Here is a 17,685-nt window from a genome sequence, read left to right on the forward strand (position 1 = left end):
TGCACCTTCTATCTCCAATTCCAAGTTTTATTTGAGAACTTTCATCTTTCAGGAAGGATTTTTGGGTGGTATTATAACAAATGAACAAAGGTGGTTTTCAACATAATGAAAGTCCAATTAAAAAGAACTGTGACAAAATAGATATCACATAAAATTCACCCTAACATTTTTACAAGAATTACTAAGGAGTGTTTGTTTAAGGTACCAAATGGGAATATACCATACTTTGTCCCCAGTTGGAGAAAGAAAAATTAGAAAAAAAATGTTCATAATTAATTAAATTTGTTTTACCCTACTTCACTTGGAATAGTGGAGATAGAACTGAGTTGTGGTTCTTCACACGTTTTAATTAAAAACTTAGTTTGTTCATTTGCAAAATAAACAAATTGAAATTATTTTTGTGAGGGGAATGATTAGATTTCTAATACATTTCTAAATGTATTATATGTTTTTAGATGTAATTTTAGCTGCATTATCTTATTCTGGTTTTCTCAAAGCTGACTTCCTTTAGTTAGTTGAAAGAATTTCCATCCAGATACATTTTATATCAAAAACACTTATAAAAATGTGTGTGCATACATGGCATGTATGTGTGTATATGTGCATGTGTATGTGTATGTATATATTTGTGTATAATTTAGAGGAATCGTCAAGACTGTCCTGTATTGCTGATGTCTGGAAGGCTAATAGCAAATTCTTTTATTTTCTCAGCTATAAATCTTTTAAGAAACGTTAGTATACTTGTATCTTGACGTCAATGGAATTAATATTTTTAGAATGCCACTCTAAGAGTGGTTAGCTTTTCCTGCATAGGCCTTTGAAATACAATTTAAAATAATTAATCTGAAATGTCACTTGGTTAGGTATGAATCATTGTTCACTGGTAAACCTTTGATTCACTGTACATCTGAAATGGAAATAGACGTCTAGCCATAAGCAGTACCTTAGGCATTTCTTTGTCTCCAGGGTCTGGGATGTCAGTGTGTGGTGACTAAGGGCTCCATGAGTGATTTTTGTCAGGAATAATTTTTTGTTGTTGTTTGGAAGATACTGTTTCCTAGGTGACAAATGCTGTTTTTATAATTCCTGAGGCACTGTCAACCTGACCTTAGCTTTTAAGGGTCCAAAGCTAGAACCAGTATTTTTTTTTTTTTAAAGGTACATTATGGTTCTACATAATGGTGGGGATTCACTGTGATGTACTCATACATGTACATAACATGGTTGGATCCATTTCCTTCCCCCAGTACCTTCCCCTTCCCCTCCCCCTCCCGTTTCCTCAGCACCACTGGTCTAAAACTATAATCTTTTTGAATTTTTGTAACTGAATGTAGAAAGAAAGCAGCATCATTCATATATATAGACAAATAATTTGGGAAGTCCAAATAAATTTTGGTTGTCTGCTCTTAGTTATGCTGCTAGTTCATTTCATAATTGAAGCCTTGACAGTGTGTCCTAGCTGTGCTAGGAGACGAGGATTATTTGAGAATTGCTGCAGGTGTTTCTGCGTGAACAGTGTCGAGAAAAAGAAGTTTGCAAACACTGGTACAGGGAGAAAATCGTAGGCAAAGCCAGGAAGAGAAATCATAAATGGCTGCTAACTCCAGGGCCTGCAGTGATTCAATCTCACCTCTCCCATATCTCTGTTTTCAGATTGCCTGTTTGGTACCTGTGGATCAGTTTCAGCTTTATCAGAGGTTAAAATTTGAACGAGGTATGCATTCTTCTCCTTATCCTGATGGGGAATGTAGCTTTCCATTGTGTCGTTTTTTTTTAACGCCCTCCACTGTGGAAGATTAAAGCTGCCAACAGCTCCAAAAGGAGAAAACTGTAATTGCAACATAAAATCTCAACTCTCAGCCACAGTCAGGGGAGAACAAATGCAGATGAGCAGAAAATAGAACTTTCTGTATGTTGGTTGTTTTGTATTTTCAATTTGGCTTATGTGAGAAAGGTGTTGCAAAAGTTGAATCATTTCATAACAGTGGTAATACAAGTGAAGCAACTCTCAAGATGGATTGTATCACCAGTTTCCTGCTCTCAGAGATCACTTCAGAACACTAGTCAGCCCAGACCTTGTTTTTTTTTTTGGTACCAAGGATTGAATGGGGGTCGGGGCGGGGCTTAACCATGGAGCTACATTTCCAGCCCATTTGTATATTTTATTTTGAGACAGGGTCTCAGAAGTTGCTTAGGGCCTCACTAAATTGTTGAGGCTGATCTTGAATTTTCAATCCTCCTGCCTTAGCCTCCTGAGCTGCTGGAATACAGGTGTGTACCACCACGCCCGCCAGCCCAAACATTTTTATCGCTCCTTATAACAGTCATTGGTTATTCTTTTGATACTACTTTTGTAATCATAGTGAAACTGAGAGAGTTTGGTTGTGTCTTCCTAACGCAATTTACAATATTGGACTAATTTTCTTTCATATATTTGGGTCTGGGGTAATTTATACAGGGTTTTTTTTTACTTATATGGCCTCATTTTATTGGTACGAATTCTATTTTTGCTCCTTTTGGCCTCTGATAGGTATTTTTTAGGAGCCCATTCCCTTTGCTACACCCTAAAATAGTCTTGAACTAAAGGGCCTATTTTTTTTTTTTTTTAAGAGAGAGAGAGAGAGAATTTTAATATTTATTTTTAGGTATCGGCAGACACAACATCTTTGTTGGTATGTGGTGCTGAGGATCAAACCTGGGCCGCTCGCATGCCAGGCGAGCGCGCTACCACTTGAGCCACATCCCCAGCCCAAGGGCCTATTTTTTAGTATCTGAGAATTTGGAGAAAAATTGTTTCTCTCAGCACTCACAGGACTGGTATGGTTTCACAGAGTATATAAAAAAATTTCTGTAATCTAGTATGAATAGAAGTTTTCTGATTCTAACTTTTTAATCAGTATTAATAAAATCTAGAGATGGGGGTGGGGGAAAATGTACATGTATCTGTCATTTGCAATTGGTTTGATCAACACAATTACTTTTATCTCATTCAATTTTTATAACTATCTTGCAGGTAATTCTTTTTATGCTTTACTAGTGCATTATAGTTCTATGCAATAGTTGGGTTCATTTGGACAGAATCGTCCATGCATGGAATTCACTCCACTCCACTTTCCCCTTCCTCCCTCCTCCTGTTCCCTTTCTTCTATTCTGCTGGTCTTCCTTCAACTCCTTTATTTTTTTATTTTTAATTGGTGCTTTACAGATACGTATAAAGGTGGAATTCATTACGGTATATTTATACATGGAAGATAATTCTTGCAGGAGGAGGAGAAAGAAAACCAGACAGTGTGAAGAGGGCTATTGAAGGAAGACTTGCAGGGGATACTGGGAAGATGGCATTCACTGCCTTGGACCAAGATCTGGCTTGGTCTTAGGGACTGAGAACACTGGGTTATTTATTTATTTATTTATTTTTAGCAAGCTAATAACAGATGTATCTCTGTGGGTGGATCACTTAACTCATATAGCTGATACATTAAAGCTGAATTTACAAAAAAAATATATTAAACTAGATTGTTTGAAGTTCAGCCAGCATGGCAGGTACATTGTTACTGTAAAGAGTCAGTGGGAAGCCAGGAAACAGAACTTTGTTGCACATGAAATCCAAACAAGAATAAATTGAAGGTTTAAGGGACTAAGCTGTCCCATGGGTCTATGTGGATTCTGAGCTCACCGGAGCAATTACCACTGGGTGTAGTTTGTACCCCCACACGTTCTGATCAGATTGAGCATTGTTACCCCAGATACTTACTTTTTGGGTATGACAGTTGAGGATCATAAGGTCCTCAAATGTGTGCCCTACTACTCTCCCACTTGCTTGTTCTGTGGATGACTGTGGGGGGTGGTAGGTGCCACTGAAGCACCTACCATCAGAGACCCCCCTGTCGTATTTGCAACATATAAGCTTCTCCAGCCTCCACCCCCCACACAATTGATCTTCTCTTCCTGTCAGAAAGATTTTTATACAGGATATCAGCAAAAACTTCTACAGAGGGCATTGTGGTTTGTTTTTGTTTTAGTCAGCTTTTTCGCTGCTGTGAATAAAGAACCCACCCAGAACAACTGTAAGGAGGAAATGTTTATAGGGGCTCATGGTTTCAGAGGTCTGAGTCCATAGAAGGCTGGCTCCATTCTTCAGGGCTTGAGGTGAGGCAAAACATCATGGCGGAAGAATGTGGTGGAGCACATATCATGAGCAGAAAGCAGAGAGAGAGAGAGACCCTCCAGGTACAAAATATATACCCCACAGTCACGCCCCCAGTGAACCACTTCCTCCAGCCACACCCACCTGCCCACAGTTACCACTGAGCCCCATCAGGGATTGATTCACTGATTAGATCAAGGCTATAGTCCAATCACTTCTCTTCCAAACCTTCTTGCATCGGCTCACACGTGAGCTTTTAGGGGACAGCACATCTAAAGCATAACAGGTTTATAGCTTCCTCTTTTTTATAAATGCCAGGTTTGCAAAATAAAGAAAAAATATCTCTTCTGTGTAGTCTAAAAAATGGAACAAAAAGCCCTTGTCATGTAAACCTTCAAACCCCTCCTCCTACTAGGTATAAAGTTCAAAGAATTTCCAGACTTGTGGTCCAGCGAACTTTTAGGCGATAACTCCTCTGGACCCTGCAGTCAATAAGCCTTCTTCCTGAAAATTCCTTGGGCATCGAGCCTTACCTGTCCTACCTCTCCATGATGTGAGGGCTCCTACATGCAGAAGGGCTAGAGTTGGGCTGGATTTTCTGGCTGCTCCTTCGTGGTGAGACGGGACTTTGCAGCCTCTCAGTTGTCTCTGGGACCTGGTGTGGTCTGTTTGTAGCAGTCGCTCTCCTCTCCCACGACCACCCACTGCCTCAGCAGTCCACAGCAGGCCTTATTCCTGATTGTTTACATATGAGGGGACTTGTTTATTAGCTCAGATGCCTTTTTTTGTAATTAGACAAACTCTAAGAATACCTGGAATTAAAACTTTCTGTGGTTTGTTCTCACTGAAGAGTGTAAAGTTTTGATTGATTTAAAAAATACTGGCTAAGACCTGAATACAGTTGCTCATCAGCTTCTCTGCTTACGGGCAGGGTACTTAAAATTACTTCTACACCTTAGTTTCCTCATCTGGTTTCCTGATCTCTGGTGGGTGGATTACGTAACTCATATAGCTGATACATTAAAGCTGAATTTACAAAAAAATATCTTAAACTAGATGGTTTGAAGTTCAGCCAGCATGATAGTTACATTTTTACTCTATAAAGATTCAGTGGGAAGCCAGGAAACAGAATGTTGTTGCACATGAAATCGAAACAAGAATGAATTGTAGGTTTAATGGATGAAGCTGTCCCATAGGTCTATGGCTGAATTAATATTCTATTGTATGTTTATACCACATTTTGTTTATCCATTTATTCATTGATAGACAATGGAGTTATTTCTACCTTTGGCTATTGTGAATCATACTATTATAAACATTGGTGGATAAGTATCTGCTCTAGTTCCTATTTTCAAATCTTTTGGGTATTACCTAGGAATGAAAATGTTGAATTATATGGTAATTCTGTGTTTAGTTTTTGAGGAACTACCAAACTGTAAAACCATACAAATATAACTTTAATATAAGCGTGCTATTTTAAAGTATTAAAGTATGGAAAATTTGACTCAACACTTCATTTTATAATAAAAGGAAATTGAGACCCAGAAACATTGTACTCTTAGATGATTTTAGAAGTCATTTTGTAAACACGTAATAATTCATTATCACCCATTACAAATAATTACTATTGGAAAATAGGAATTCCAAGTAAGAATACGTTTAATATAATGAACAGCTACATATGAAATTCACTTGATGGGATAATCTTTATCTAAATTATATACCTAACTTTTACCTAATAGATTTCCTGTCAATCTCCAATTCAACCCCCCTCCCCTTTTTTTGAGGTATTGCATTTTATTTATTTATTTTTATTTGTTCTACTTAGTTGTACATGACAACAAAATACATTTCAATTCATCGTACACAATTGGAGCACAACATTTTAATTCTCTGGTTGTACACAGTGTAGAGATGCACCATTTGTGCAATCATATATGTACCTAGGGTAATGATGTCCATCTCATTCCACCATCTTTCCTACCCTCATAACCTCTCCCCACCCTATCCTTTGCCCAATCCAAAGTTCCTCCATTCTTCCCTTGCACCCCACTCCATCATAGATCAGCATCCACTAATCAGAGAAAACATTTGGCCTTTAGTTTTTTGGGTTTCGCTTACTTTGATTAGCCTAATATTCTCCAACTCCATCCATCTACCTGCAAATGTCATGATTTTATTCTCTTTTAATGGTGAGTAATATTACATTGTGTATATATACCACAATTTCTTTATTCATTCATCTATTGATGGGCATCTAGATTGGTTCCACAATTTAGCTATTGTGAGTTCAGCTGCTATAAACATTGGTGTGGCTATGTCACTATAATATGCTAATTTTAAGACTTTGGGGTATGGATCAAGGAGTGGGATAGCTGGTTCAAATATTGGTTTCATTCCAAGTTTTCCAAGGAATCTCCATACTGCTTTCCAAAATGTTTGCACCAATTTGCAGTCCCACCAGCAACATATGAGTATACTCTTTTTCTCACATCCTCTCCAACATTTATTATTGCTTGTATTCTTGATAGCTGACATTCTGACTGGAGTGAGATGACATCTTAGAGTAGTTTTGATTTGCATTTCTCTAATTACTAAAGATATTGAACACTTTTTCATATATTTGTTGATTGCTTATATATTTTCTTCTGAGAAGTGTCTGTTCAATTCCTTAGCCCATTTATTTATTTATTTATTTTAGGGTGTTAAGCTTTTTGAGTTCTTTATATATCCTAGAGATTAGTGCTCTATCTGATGTATGTGTGGTAAAAATTTGCTCCCATACTGTATGCTCTCTCTTCACCTCAATGATTGTTTCTTTTGCTGAGAAGAAGCTTTTTAATTTGAATCCATTTCATTTATTGATTCTTAATTTTATTTCTTGCACTTTAGGAGTCTTGTTAATGAAGTCGAGGCCTAATCCAACATACGGAAGATTTGGGCCTACTTTTTCTTCTATTTGGTGCAGGGCCTTTGATTTAATTCCTAGGTCCTTGATCCACTTTGAGTTGAGTTTTGTGCATGATGAGAAATAGAGGTTTAATTTCATTTTGCTACATATGGATTTCCAGTTTTCCCAGCACCATTAGTTGAAAAAGCTATCCTTTCTCCATTGTATGTTTTTGGCGCCTTTGTCTAGTATGAGATAACTATATTTATGTGGGTTTGTCTCTTTTTTGTGAACCTCTAGTCTGTACCACGGTCTACATGTCTATTTTGCTTTCAATACCATGCTGTTTTTGTTACTATTGCTCTATAGTATAGTTTAAGGTCTGGTATTGTGAGGCCTCCTGCTTCACTTTTCTTGCCAAGAATTGCTTTGGCTATTCAGGTTCTCTTATTTTTCCAAATGAATTTTGTGGTTGTTTTTTCTAGTTCTATAAAGAGTGTCATTGAGATTTTAATAGGAATTGCATTAAATCTGTGTAACAGTTTTGTTAGTATGGCCATTTTGACAATATTAAGTCTGTCTATTCCAAGAACATGGGAGATCTTTCCATCTTCTAAGTTCTTCTTCAGTTTTCTTCTGTAGTGTTCTATAGTTTTCATTGTAGACATCTTTCACCTCTTTTGTTAGGTTGATTCCCAAGTACTTTATATTTTTTGAGGCTATTTTGAATAGGGAAATTTTCATAATTTCTTTTTCAGTGAATTTATCACTTTTGTATAGAAATGCATTTGATTTATGGGTATTGATTTTATATCCTGATACTTTGCTGAATTCATTTAACACCAATGATTTTACACCAAATTATTCCATGAAGTAGAAAAGGAGAGAATCCTTCCAAACTCATTCTATGAGGCGAGCATCACGCTGATACTAAAACTAGACAAAGACACATCAAAGAAAGAAAACTTCAGACCAATATACCTGATGGACATAGATGCAAAAATTCTCAATAAAATCCAGGCCAATCACATATAAAAACATTTTTAAAAAGATAGTGCACCGTGATCAAGTGGGGTTCATCCCAGGGACACAAGGTTGGTTCAACATACAGGAATCAATTAATGTAATATATCACATCAATAGACTTAAATACAAGAATCATATGATTATCTTAATAAATGCTGAAAAAGCATTTGATAAAATACAGCACCTCTTCATGTTCAAAACACTAGAAAAACTAGGAATAGTTGGATCATACATCAACAATGTAAAAGCTATCAATGCTAAGCCCAAGGCCAACATCATTCTAAATGGAGAAAAATTGGAAGCATTCCCTCCAAAAACTGGAACAAGACAGGGATGCCCTCTTTCACCATTTCTATTTAACATAGTCCTTGAAATTCTAGTCAGAGCAATCAGACAGATGAAAGAAATTAAAGGGATATGTATAGGAAAAAAAGAACTCAAACTATTACTGTTGACATGATTCTATATTTAGAAGCTCAAAAAAATTCTACCAGAAGACTTCCAGAACTAATAAATGAATTCAGCAAAGTAGCAGGATATAAAATCAAACCCTTTATCAGCTGGGTAACTTTATGGTCTATTTCATGAAGATATCTGCTGCAGTCTGGCTGGGCACAAAATCATGAGCCACTCACAGCCTTGTAGATTCAAACAGCAAGTCTTTATTCCCTACCTCTCACCGGCACTCTGCACGCACATTCTGGGGCAATCCCACCTCCACTCGGCTCTGCATCCCAAATACTCTCCGAATCCCTCGAGAACTCAACGGGCGGGCGCCTAAGGCAGCAGGATACGCCCTATTCCCAGCAGGAATCACCTTAAACCTGGAACGGCCCTAAACCCGGATCCGCCCTAAACCCTGATCCGCCCTAAACCCGGATCCGCCCTGGTCCTTGAGCAGGGTCACCTTTCTCAAACATTCATGCAATGTCACTGCAAATGACCTGGGTCCAAGGCAAGCCCATTTCCACAATGGAGAGTCCTTCCTCTAAGCTACATTGGGTAGGCTGACAAGGAAATTGCCATGCGTCATTCCTACTTGGCTATGGCTCTCAGCAGATATCATAGAATTGTTTCTAAGGGGATCTTGGGGTGCATTAAATATACAATTGATGGTTAATCAGTATTTTCTTTGGTTCTCAAATCTCAAGTTTCATTGGCTGTGTGAGGCAGAATTGTTGAAATTATTACTGTGGAAAAATGTAAAATCAGATTAAATGAAGTCCTATTTCTTAGTTTTAAAAATTATTCTTAGTTTTGTTCACCTCCTGTTGCCAACCAAGTTCTTTTCTCATTATTGGTTTGTTGTCCCATGTGTATATTTTTCTCTGCTCTGTTACGTGTTTGATTAACTTGTCTTTTATGTCTTTGTCTTTATGTAAGTCTCCATGGAGAAAAAGTATATTGAATAGGAAAAGAAGAACTTTTTCAGGAAAAATTCCACCACTGCTTACATAAAACAGAGAAACACCCATTGACGTTAGTTGGTTGTTCTCTTCATTTTCCATTCAACTGCAAGTTTTCCATTGGCTACCGCTTCCCTTTCTGTGTCAGTCTTTCAATATTAACAAAGGACAGAGGATGGTAATTTCTGCATGTGTTAACCATCACTGTTTTCTTTGGTTCTCAAAGCACATGCCTATTGATTAACGTTAGAATTGTGTTTTTCTCTTGTTTATAGAATGCGCTTTTTAAAAAGTAGTTTCCCCCCCCCAGCCTTTAGCAAATTGGGTGAAGATTATTAATCTCTAAGCTGAACATGCTGGCAAACACCCATAATCCCAGCTACCTGGGAGACTAAGGCAGGGGGATCACAAGAGGAGGATCCCCAGGAGGCCAGGGAGACCCTGTCTCAAAATAAAATTTAAAAAAGCTTGGGTGATAGAGTGCTTGCCTAACAGGCACAAGACAGTGGGTTCAATTCCCAGGACCAATAAAAAAAAAAAAAGATTATCCATATATAGTTCATATGCACTCTCTTATTTTGGAGAACCTTGTTTAGCTTTATGTAACTACAAGTTGCTTTAGTTACTCAATAAGTCAAGGTGTCTGTCCTTGGACATCTGTTGTACTCCCATAGAGTGAGCAGGAGCACTGTAAACAGGATGGAGTGCCGTATTGTTCTCCTTCATAAAGAAATGAAGCAAAACAGGAATGTGTTTTCCTGTTGTTATTTATTAATCCCACCATATGCACTCATGCATTCAATCGGTGCTTATTTGTGTACTCTGTCCTGTGCCAGGCACAGTTCCAGAAGCTTCTGGAAGCTATGGGTCCATCTTTTTAGAAAGCCCTCCTGTTCAATGCATTCTCTGCAAGCCTTCATTTTGAGTTTTCCTATTTATGATGTTGCTTTTCCAGTTCCATCCACCCTTTTGTATTTATCGTTGGTGAAATCTTCCTCCCCGTCTTTTGTATCTGATCACTAGGGTTTATCTCATCAGAACTCCCTAAGCGGTTGTTTGGTTCCTTTTTAGTGTTTTTTTTCCTCTTTTTAAGACTGTGAAACTTAATGACTTTATCATCTGCCAGTTTTATGTGCTCACACCTCCCATCTCTCATTAGTCACCTTCCTTTTCATAGTCTGTATTCACAAGCCCGTTCCTAGCAGCTGTGTGTGTGTGTGTGTGTGTGTGTGTGTGTGTGTGTGTTGATCCCACACTTCTGGTCTTTTGTGGTAAACGGGTGACTCAGTACAGAGCTTCCTTCCTATACGGCTCTGTGCTTTCAGACGATAACACTTTCTCCTCAGCTTTAGGTGTCAGCTGGTTCTTTCTTGTTGATTGGTTTTAAATCTAAACCGGCACCCTCTCAATATTTCAGCTTCCTTCTGAAAAGGAAGGCATTCTCCAGACAGACACTCCCAGCAGGTAGGGTGCAGTTTTTAAACATGACTTGAAGGAGAGGCATGTGTTGAGTTTGCTCCTCCCTGTGTGGATTTCTATCTTCTGATATTGGGGATAATGTGGAACTATCCTAGGGTTGTTGAAGAAAATAAATTGGTCTGTCACAGGATGCAGTAAATTATTATTGCCATTAGTTGTTATTATTTTTTATTATTTGTGTTAGTCAGCTTTTCATTGGCGTGACCAAAATACATGACAAGAACAACTTAGAGGAGGACAAGGTTATTTGGGGATCATGGCTTCAGAGGTTCAGTTCATGGTAGGCCGACTCCATTGCCTGGCTGAGGTGAAGCAGGACATTGTGGAAGGGTGTAACACAGGAAAGCTGTCAGCTCATGGCAAGGGCGGGGAAAAGCAGGGACAAAAGATAATCCCAAGGGCACGTCTCCACTGACCTACTTCCTGCAACCATGTCTCCCCTGCCTACAGTTACCACACAGTAATCCATTGAAATTATTAACCCATCAAATGGATTAATCCAGTGATTAAGTCATAGCTATCATGCTCTAATCTCTTCACCTCTGAACATTGACCCATTGCCTAGGAGCTTTTCTGGGGGCATACCTCATAGCCAAACCAAATTTTATTCATGATTATTGCTACCAGATATCTTTCCCAGTTTTTCACACTGAACTAAGAAAGCATTTTCCAGAATCCAGGCTACACTTTGGACTGAGCATATAGCACAATAATGTCACTCCTTCTGTTACCTTTTTTAGCATGTTTTTATCCTCAGTGCCCTGAATTCTAGGGTTGTGAGGAAACTTGACAATGAGTAACGATTCCATAAATCACCTGTCTTACCAGTTTTCTTTAAGGCGAGTTAACCTCTCTTTAAGCATGAATCCCACCATCTCTAACCACTTGCAAGAGTGTCATGACTTGCTGAGATAGGCATCTAACATGGCCACTTTAAAAGAAAAAGTTCCTTTTAGTGATAGAAGTTAAAGCTTATTTAATAATGGGATTTTTTTTTTTTTTTTTGCATAGACAGTGGTATTCTAGGTGTAAAAACAAGCACTATCTGATCATATGCTCACTCACTAAACCTGAGTTATACAAACGCCTAATTTCTTGAAGGCCTTACTACAACAGTGGTAGACTAGATAACATTAAAGTTTGTTTGGAGGGGGACGGCTGGAGTTGTGGCTCAGTGGTAGAGCACTCACCTAGTTCATGTGAGGCCCTGGGTTCCATCCTCAGCACCATATAAAAATAAGTGAGTAAAATAAAGGTATTTTGTCCAACTACAACAAAAGAATAAAAATTTTAAAAAAATGTTTCCAAGTTTGAAAATCTGTGGTTCTTTTCAAATATCTTGAGAGCAACTATCTTGAGACCTCTGATGATGGTCACCACTGTTGGAATATATTTACTATAGCAGATGTTAATTTTGATCAGTTTAGTTTAATTGCATTTTAACTATCTGCAGAAGACCTTTGTTCTTTGAGATAACAGATAACTTTGGCATAATTAAAAATGCAGTGGATCATAAAAGTTAAAACAGTTTGATTGATTTCAACTGATAATTAAATTAGCTTGGGTGTATGGTGTTTTCCACAATAATAAAAATTCATGTGTTGTCTTTTTTGGCAAAACTCATGATGGTGGAGGATGAGAGGAAAATCTCTTTTGTTAGTTGAGAGAATAGACAACAGAATAAAAATAAAAGCATATTGCATGTGTCTAAAGTTATTTGTGCCGGCTGGGAAAACCAAGGGTCTTGGATTCAGTTTTTGAAAATTGAAAACAATCATTTGGGTCAGACATGGTTGTTAGTCCCCTGACAGTTTTAATCTCCCAGAATGTTTCTGTTTCCCGATAATTGTCAGAACACAGAAGTAGAAAACAGTTTTAAATAGCATCTCCAGCCTTTTGCATAATTTACATGAATAAGCACAGTCTTAAGATCAAATAGCCCTGGGTCTTTACCTCAGTAATCAATTCTCCTTTCTATAAGTAAACTGCAGTTCAAGTCTGTGAATTTGTCTGTCTCTGATATAATTATGTCACAGTTAATCGCTTCTAAATCATGGTTCACATTAAAATTTCAAGGGTCACTGTTTTGGGGAGCTGCTTTTCAGGTATCTGGATTCTCATTTTCTGGATTTTTAAAAATTTCTCCCCCTCTCAAAGCTCCATGATGTTTTCATCACTGCAGATGCAGAAGAAATTAATTGAATATGTATCAGTTCACTTTCTTCTAACTTTGGGTTAAAAATTAGAAGGAGGAAGAGGCTAAATCTTCAGCTGTTGGGATCATTGTGCATTTGGTTTACATAATTATCGTGTTTCCTAGGCTAAAAGCCAGCAGGTAGAATTGAGTGGCCGAATAGTAAAGAACTTCTCCCCTGGGCTCTCTTAATGTCACATCCCTGTCAGGTCATTGGTCAGGAGAGAGGAGGAAGCTGCAGGTCTTCCTCGGTGACAGTGGTTTGACCACCACCTGGTATCTGTCAGTTTGCTCCTTTTTGGCTTAAGTCCCCGGCAGTCCAGCCAGAGGCCAGGGCTGCCAAAGCCACACTTTTTTCTTTGTCACTAATCTGGCCTCTAGGCCTCAAGCTTGCATATGCTCTGCTGCAGGAGATGATGTAGGCCCCTCTGCATGCGTGCGCTCCACACCCAGGGATCCAACCTACTGTGGATTGAAAATATTTTCTAAGAGACTTATCCCATACAGACTTGTCTTCTTATCATTATTTCCTAAATGACACAGTGTAACGACAACTTACATAGCATTTACTTTGTGTTAGGGGTTATAAGTAATCTGGAGATAACTTAAAGTATGTGGCAGGGAATTCATAGGGTGTATGCAGTACTATGCCATTTTATATAAGGGACTTGAGCACAATTTTGTTATCTGCAGAGGTCCTGGAACCAACAGCTCAGTATGCAGAGGGATGATTAAGTATATATCAAGCAAATATGCTCTTAATGGCATGTTGGAATTAAAATAAAAATTTAAAAGAAAAAAAGCTCTTTTACTTTCTGTTGACTTTTGCTTTTAGCTGAGCTATAGGGTATCTGAAGGACAGGTACCTTGCCATGCCCAGATTCCTTTTCTATGGAATATAGGTGTGGAGTATTCCGGGTTCCTGTTCCTTTGGGGAGGCTCTTCTCCAAGAGTGGCCCCTCTCTCCCTGGGTGATGCCTCTGTTTTCCAGAAACATCTGTCTGCAGGACTAAACAGCTTGGAACCTTGATGTCCAAGCTGCCGTTACCTTTGGTTACCACAGGGAATTGCTCTATGATCCTATTTCTTACACTTCTCTTATAGTGCTTCATCATTTATTCAGGAAATAGTGTCCCAGGCATCTGGCTAAGTCAGAGGTTCTCAGCTAGGGCTGCATTTGTCTTATGCAGGGCATTTAGTAACATCTGAAGACATTTTGCTTCTTATGATGGGGAGTGGAATGCTGCTGGCATCTGGTGGATTGAGGTCAGGGGTCCATCTAATACAAGGATGTCCTCTGCCACTAAGAATTCTCTGCCAGTGCTGCTGCTGTTAAGAAGCCCTGTCCCAGACGAGGTGGAAACAGTGATTAGCAACATAATATTTCTTGCCCTAAAGGATTCTGATGTGCATGGGCAGGGGCTAGATAATAAATAATATGTACCACTTATATAAATAAAGAAAGGTCAAGGGAAGGAGATGGGTGGGTAGGATATTTTAGATAGGATTTTATGGGACACCTCTCTGAGGAGGTGATATCTGAGTGGAGACTTGTTTTGAAGTGCATAAGCCACATGACCACCCGTGGGAGTTACCTCTCAGGCAGATGCAGAGTAAATGCAAAGGCCCCTAGAGGGGAACAGCTCGACTCCTCACAAGAGGAGGCACTGAACATTGTCCACTTTGGAATATATATATACATATGTGTGTGTGCAGTGAAAACTAAGGTCTGAATATATATATATATATATATATATATACATATGTGTGTATACATAAATTTATTTATAAAGTATTTTTAGTTGCCACTGGACCTTTATTTATTTATATGCAGTACTGAGAATCAAACCCAGTGCCTCACACATGCTAGGCAAGCACTCTACCACTGAGCCACCCCAGCCCCCACTTTGGAGTATATTTTGAAGGTAGACCTGTCCCAAGCTTTCCCTAGTAGAGAGAGAGGGTGGAGGGGAAGTGGAGAGGTTAGGACTAGCAACATAAATTTTGGAGTCGTCAGCACAGAGGTCAGGTTGATAGCCATAACGCTGAGCTTGTTGGGGAACACAGTGTGGATGAAGAAGTGGTGTCAGGGGCACTGGAGGTTTTGGAGGTAGGAGGTGGGGAAGAACCTGCTTGGAGAGGGCTTACCATGTTATGAGATGAGAAGGGCCAGTGGATAGCTCTTTGAAGGGGTGTTTTGTTGTTTAGAGAATCGCTGATCCAGCAGAGAGGGTTGGTACAGGAGGGAGGAAAGCTGCAGGAGCCAGGTCCTTAAGGTGCAGAGGGGTGGAGCTGGGTGCAGGATGCAGGGTTGGGCTTGCTAGGGGCAGACAGAGTTCTCTTCTCTCTCAGGAGGGCAGTGGAAAGAAGGCGGGCGTGGGGCAGTAGGAGAGTGGATCGCGAGTGTGGGTAAGAGGAGGAGCTTTATGTAATAGGAAAGTAGGGTAAACCTGGGGACATTGGACTTGGTCTTTACAAAATACCTCCCAAGTCACAGAAGTTCAGAAACCTCCCACCAGGTGTTCCTAGAGCCCCAACTCTGTGCAAGTTGCTGTGCTTTTTCAAAGTATCTGTAACCCAGAAAAAGAAATAGATTTTCTTCTTGGTCCTCTCTATCTCTGGGTTCTACCTCTGCAGATTCAACCAGCCCTGGATTGAAAACATATTTTTAAAAAATTGTGTCTGTATTGAATGTGTGGAGACCTGTTTTCCTTTTCATCATTTTCTAATTAATACAGTATATCAGTTATTTATGTAGCATTTCATAGTATCAAGCATTGTAAGCAACCTGGGGATGTTTTATGATGTAATCTGGGGATGACTTAAGGTACATGGGAAGATGTACCTAGGATCTTTGCAAACGCTCTGCTATTTTAATATATGGGACTTGAACACCTGTAGATTTTGGTATCTGGCAGGGGAAGGGTATTCCAGGAACCAACCCAGGATACCGAGGCACTGCTGTACCTGGAAACCAGTGCACATACATGCCCCAACATAGAACCGACAAAACTTATTGATGCAAAATGTGCTTTCTTTTCTAACCTTTCATTTTTAAAAAATTGCTACTTTCAGCTCAATTGATTCCTCAACCCCTTGTTTGAAAAAAGCACCATGAGAAAGAATATAGATTTGTGGGTCCCCTTTCAAAGGGTTTAAAATCACATTAAAGTTGAAGATTAGGGAAAAAAATGGGAAGAATTTCACTGCTATATGCTGGGCACTGTGTTCAGTATGTGATAGACAGTGTCTTTAATCTTGACTCTCCTGTTTTATATAAGGGACATCCTGGGTTAAATGGTTGCTCTTGGAAGTGGTAAAACCACGCTTTCTCTTCTTTGTGATAGCCCTGGCTGAGTGCAATGAAAACCAAGGTCTGTTTCCACTCTGGAATTTTTTAATTTGTTTTGCTTTTGTGAAACCAGACTGCTGTATTACATGGGCAAATCTCTACTTTTGCTTTATTTGGATGAAGTTTGTATATCTATCAGATCAGTTGCTTATTTGTGGTTCTAATCTATAGGCTTAAATGTGGCTGCTAAAAATGTGCAGTTATAAATAAGCTTCAAAAGCAGTACTGTTGACTCAGTGTCATCTGGCTGTCACAGATGTGACAATCTCAAAGATTTCTCTCCGGCAATTCTAATCAAATTAGCAATTCCCCAATTGAAAGAGTAGAAAGTGTACATTCCAGCTGAGGGGTCTCTGCCATGAATCAACAGTAGAGAAGGCAGGTAGAAAAACAAATTATGTAAGTGTTCTTTGTGCCCTCAGGCCCAGAGACACAGTGTACCTTTTCTTCAAAATGCTCCTTCTCCCAAAAGACCTGTGTGTGGCTATTCAGTTGCAAGGAATAAATCTCTTTAGTCCTGTCCCTATATTCCAGGAAGAGAAATTGAGTCATTTACTCCTTTGAGTATCCACTCCTCCTAACTTACTCAGCTAGGAGGACTTCCAGGAATTTGACCAGATTAGTGTTTCCCCGGGATATTTACTCTACTTTTAATGGCTTATCACAAAGAGATGCTACAACTCCTTTGGCCTGAATGTTCTGCGTAACCAGAGCGGTGTTTAAAAGCCACAGGAGAAGCTCAGGCACCCATATGAGAAAGCAAGGACTTTGCCCAGAAGCAAACCTCCCATAGCACGTGCTACTGCACGGTGCCCAAGGGTGCTGCGCTGGGTGGGTGGGCAGCCGTGACCCGCCAGATTCCAACTGGCAGGCTTTTCTTTCATATTCATTTAAAAAGTGGGCTTCATGGTGGGAGGGGGCTCTCAGAGCAGTGATTACTTTGAATTCATAGATAACTGGTCTTTGTCTTCTCCCCTGACCCTCTGTAGAAGCAGGACGGTGTTGATCCTCTGCGGTTGACAGGAGGAGTGTAGAGTGTGTCTCATCTAATTGGTGGGTTGGAGGGTACTTGAGAGCCTGGTAGGGAGATCCAGGAACCTCTCTCTCTGTGTCTCACTCTCTCTCTCTTTTTGATACTGGGCGTGGAACCCAGGGCTTCACACATGCGTAGGAGTGTGCCGCTCTCCCAGC

General features: G+C 39.4%; 1 protein-coding gene across 2 annotated transcripts in view; it reads left to right on the forward strand.

The window, feature by feature from the left end:
- Rnf144b (ring finger protein 144B) overlaps positions 1–17,685 on the forward strand; it is an 83,502-nt gene that overhangs the window by 51,350 nt on the left and 14,467 nt on the right. For both annotated transcript variants that reach the window (XM_071613719.1, XM_071613718.1), the window contains one exon: positions 1,654–1,714. In XM_071613719.1, coding sequence (XP_071469820.1) covers positions 1,654–1,714 — 61 coding nt within the window. The remainder of the gene's footprint in view (positions 1–1,653; positions 1,715–17,685) is intronic.

The sequence above is a fragment of the Marmota flaviventris genome, chromosome 6 (assembly GCF_047511675.1).
Source record: "Marmota flaviventris isolate mMarFla1 chromosome 6, mMarFla1.hap1, whole genome shotgun sequence".
Lineage (NCBI taxonomy): Eukaryota > Metazoa > Chordata > Mammalia > Rodentia > Sciuridae > Marmota > Marmota flaviventris.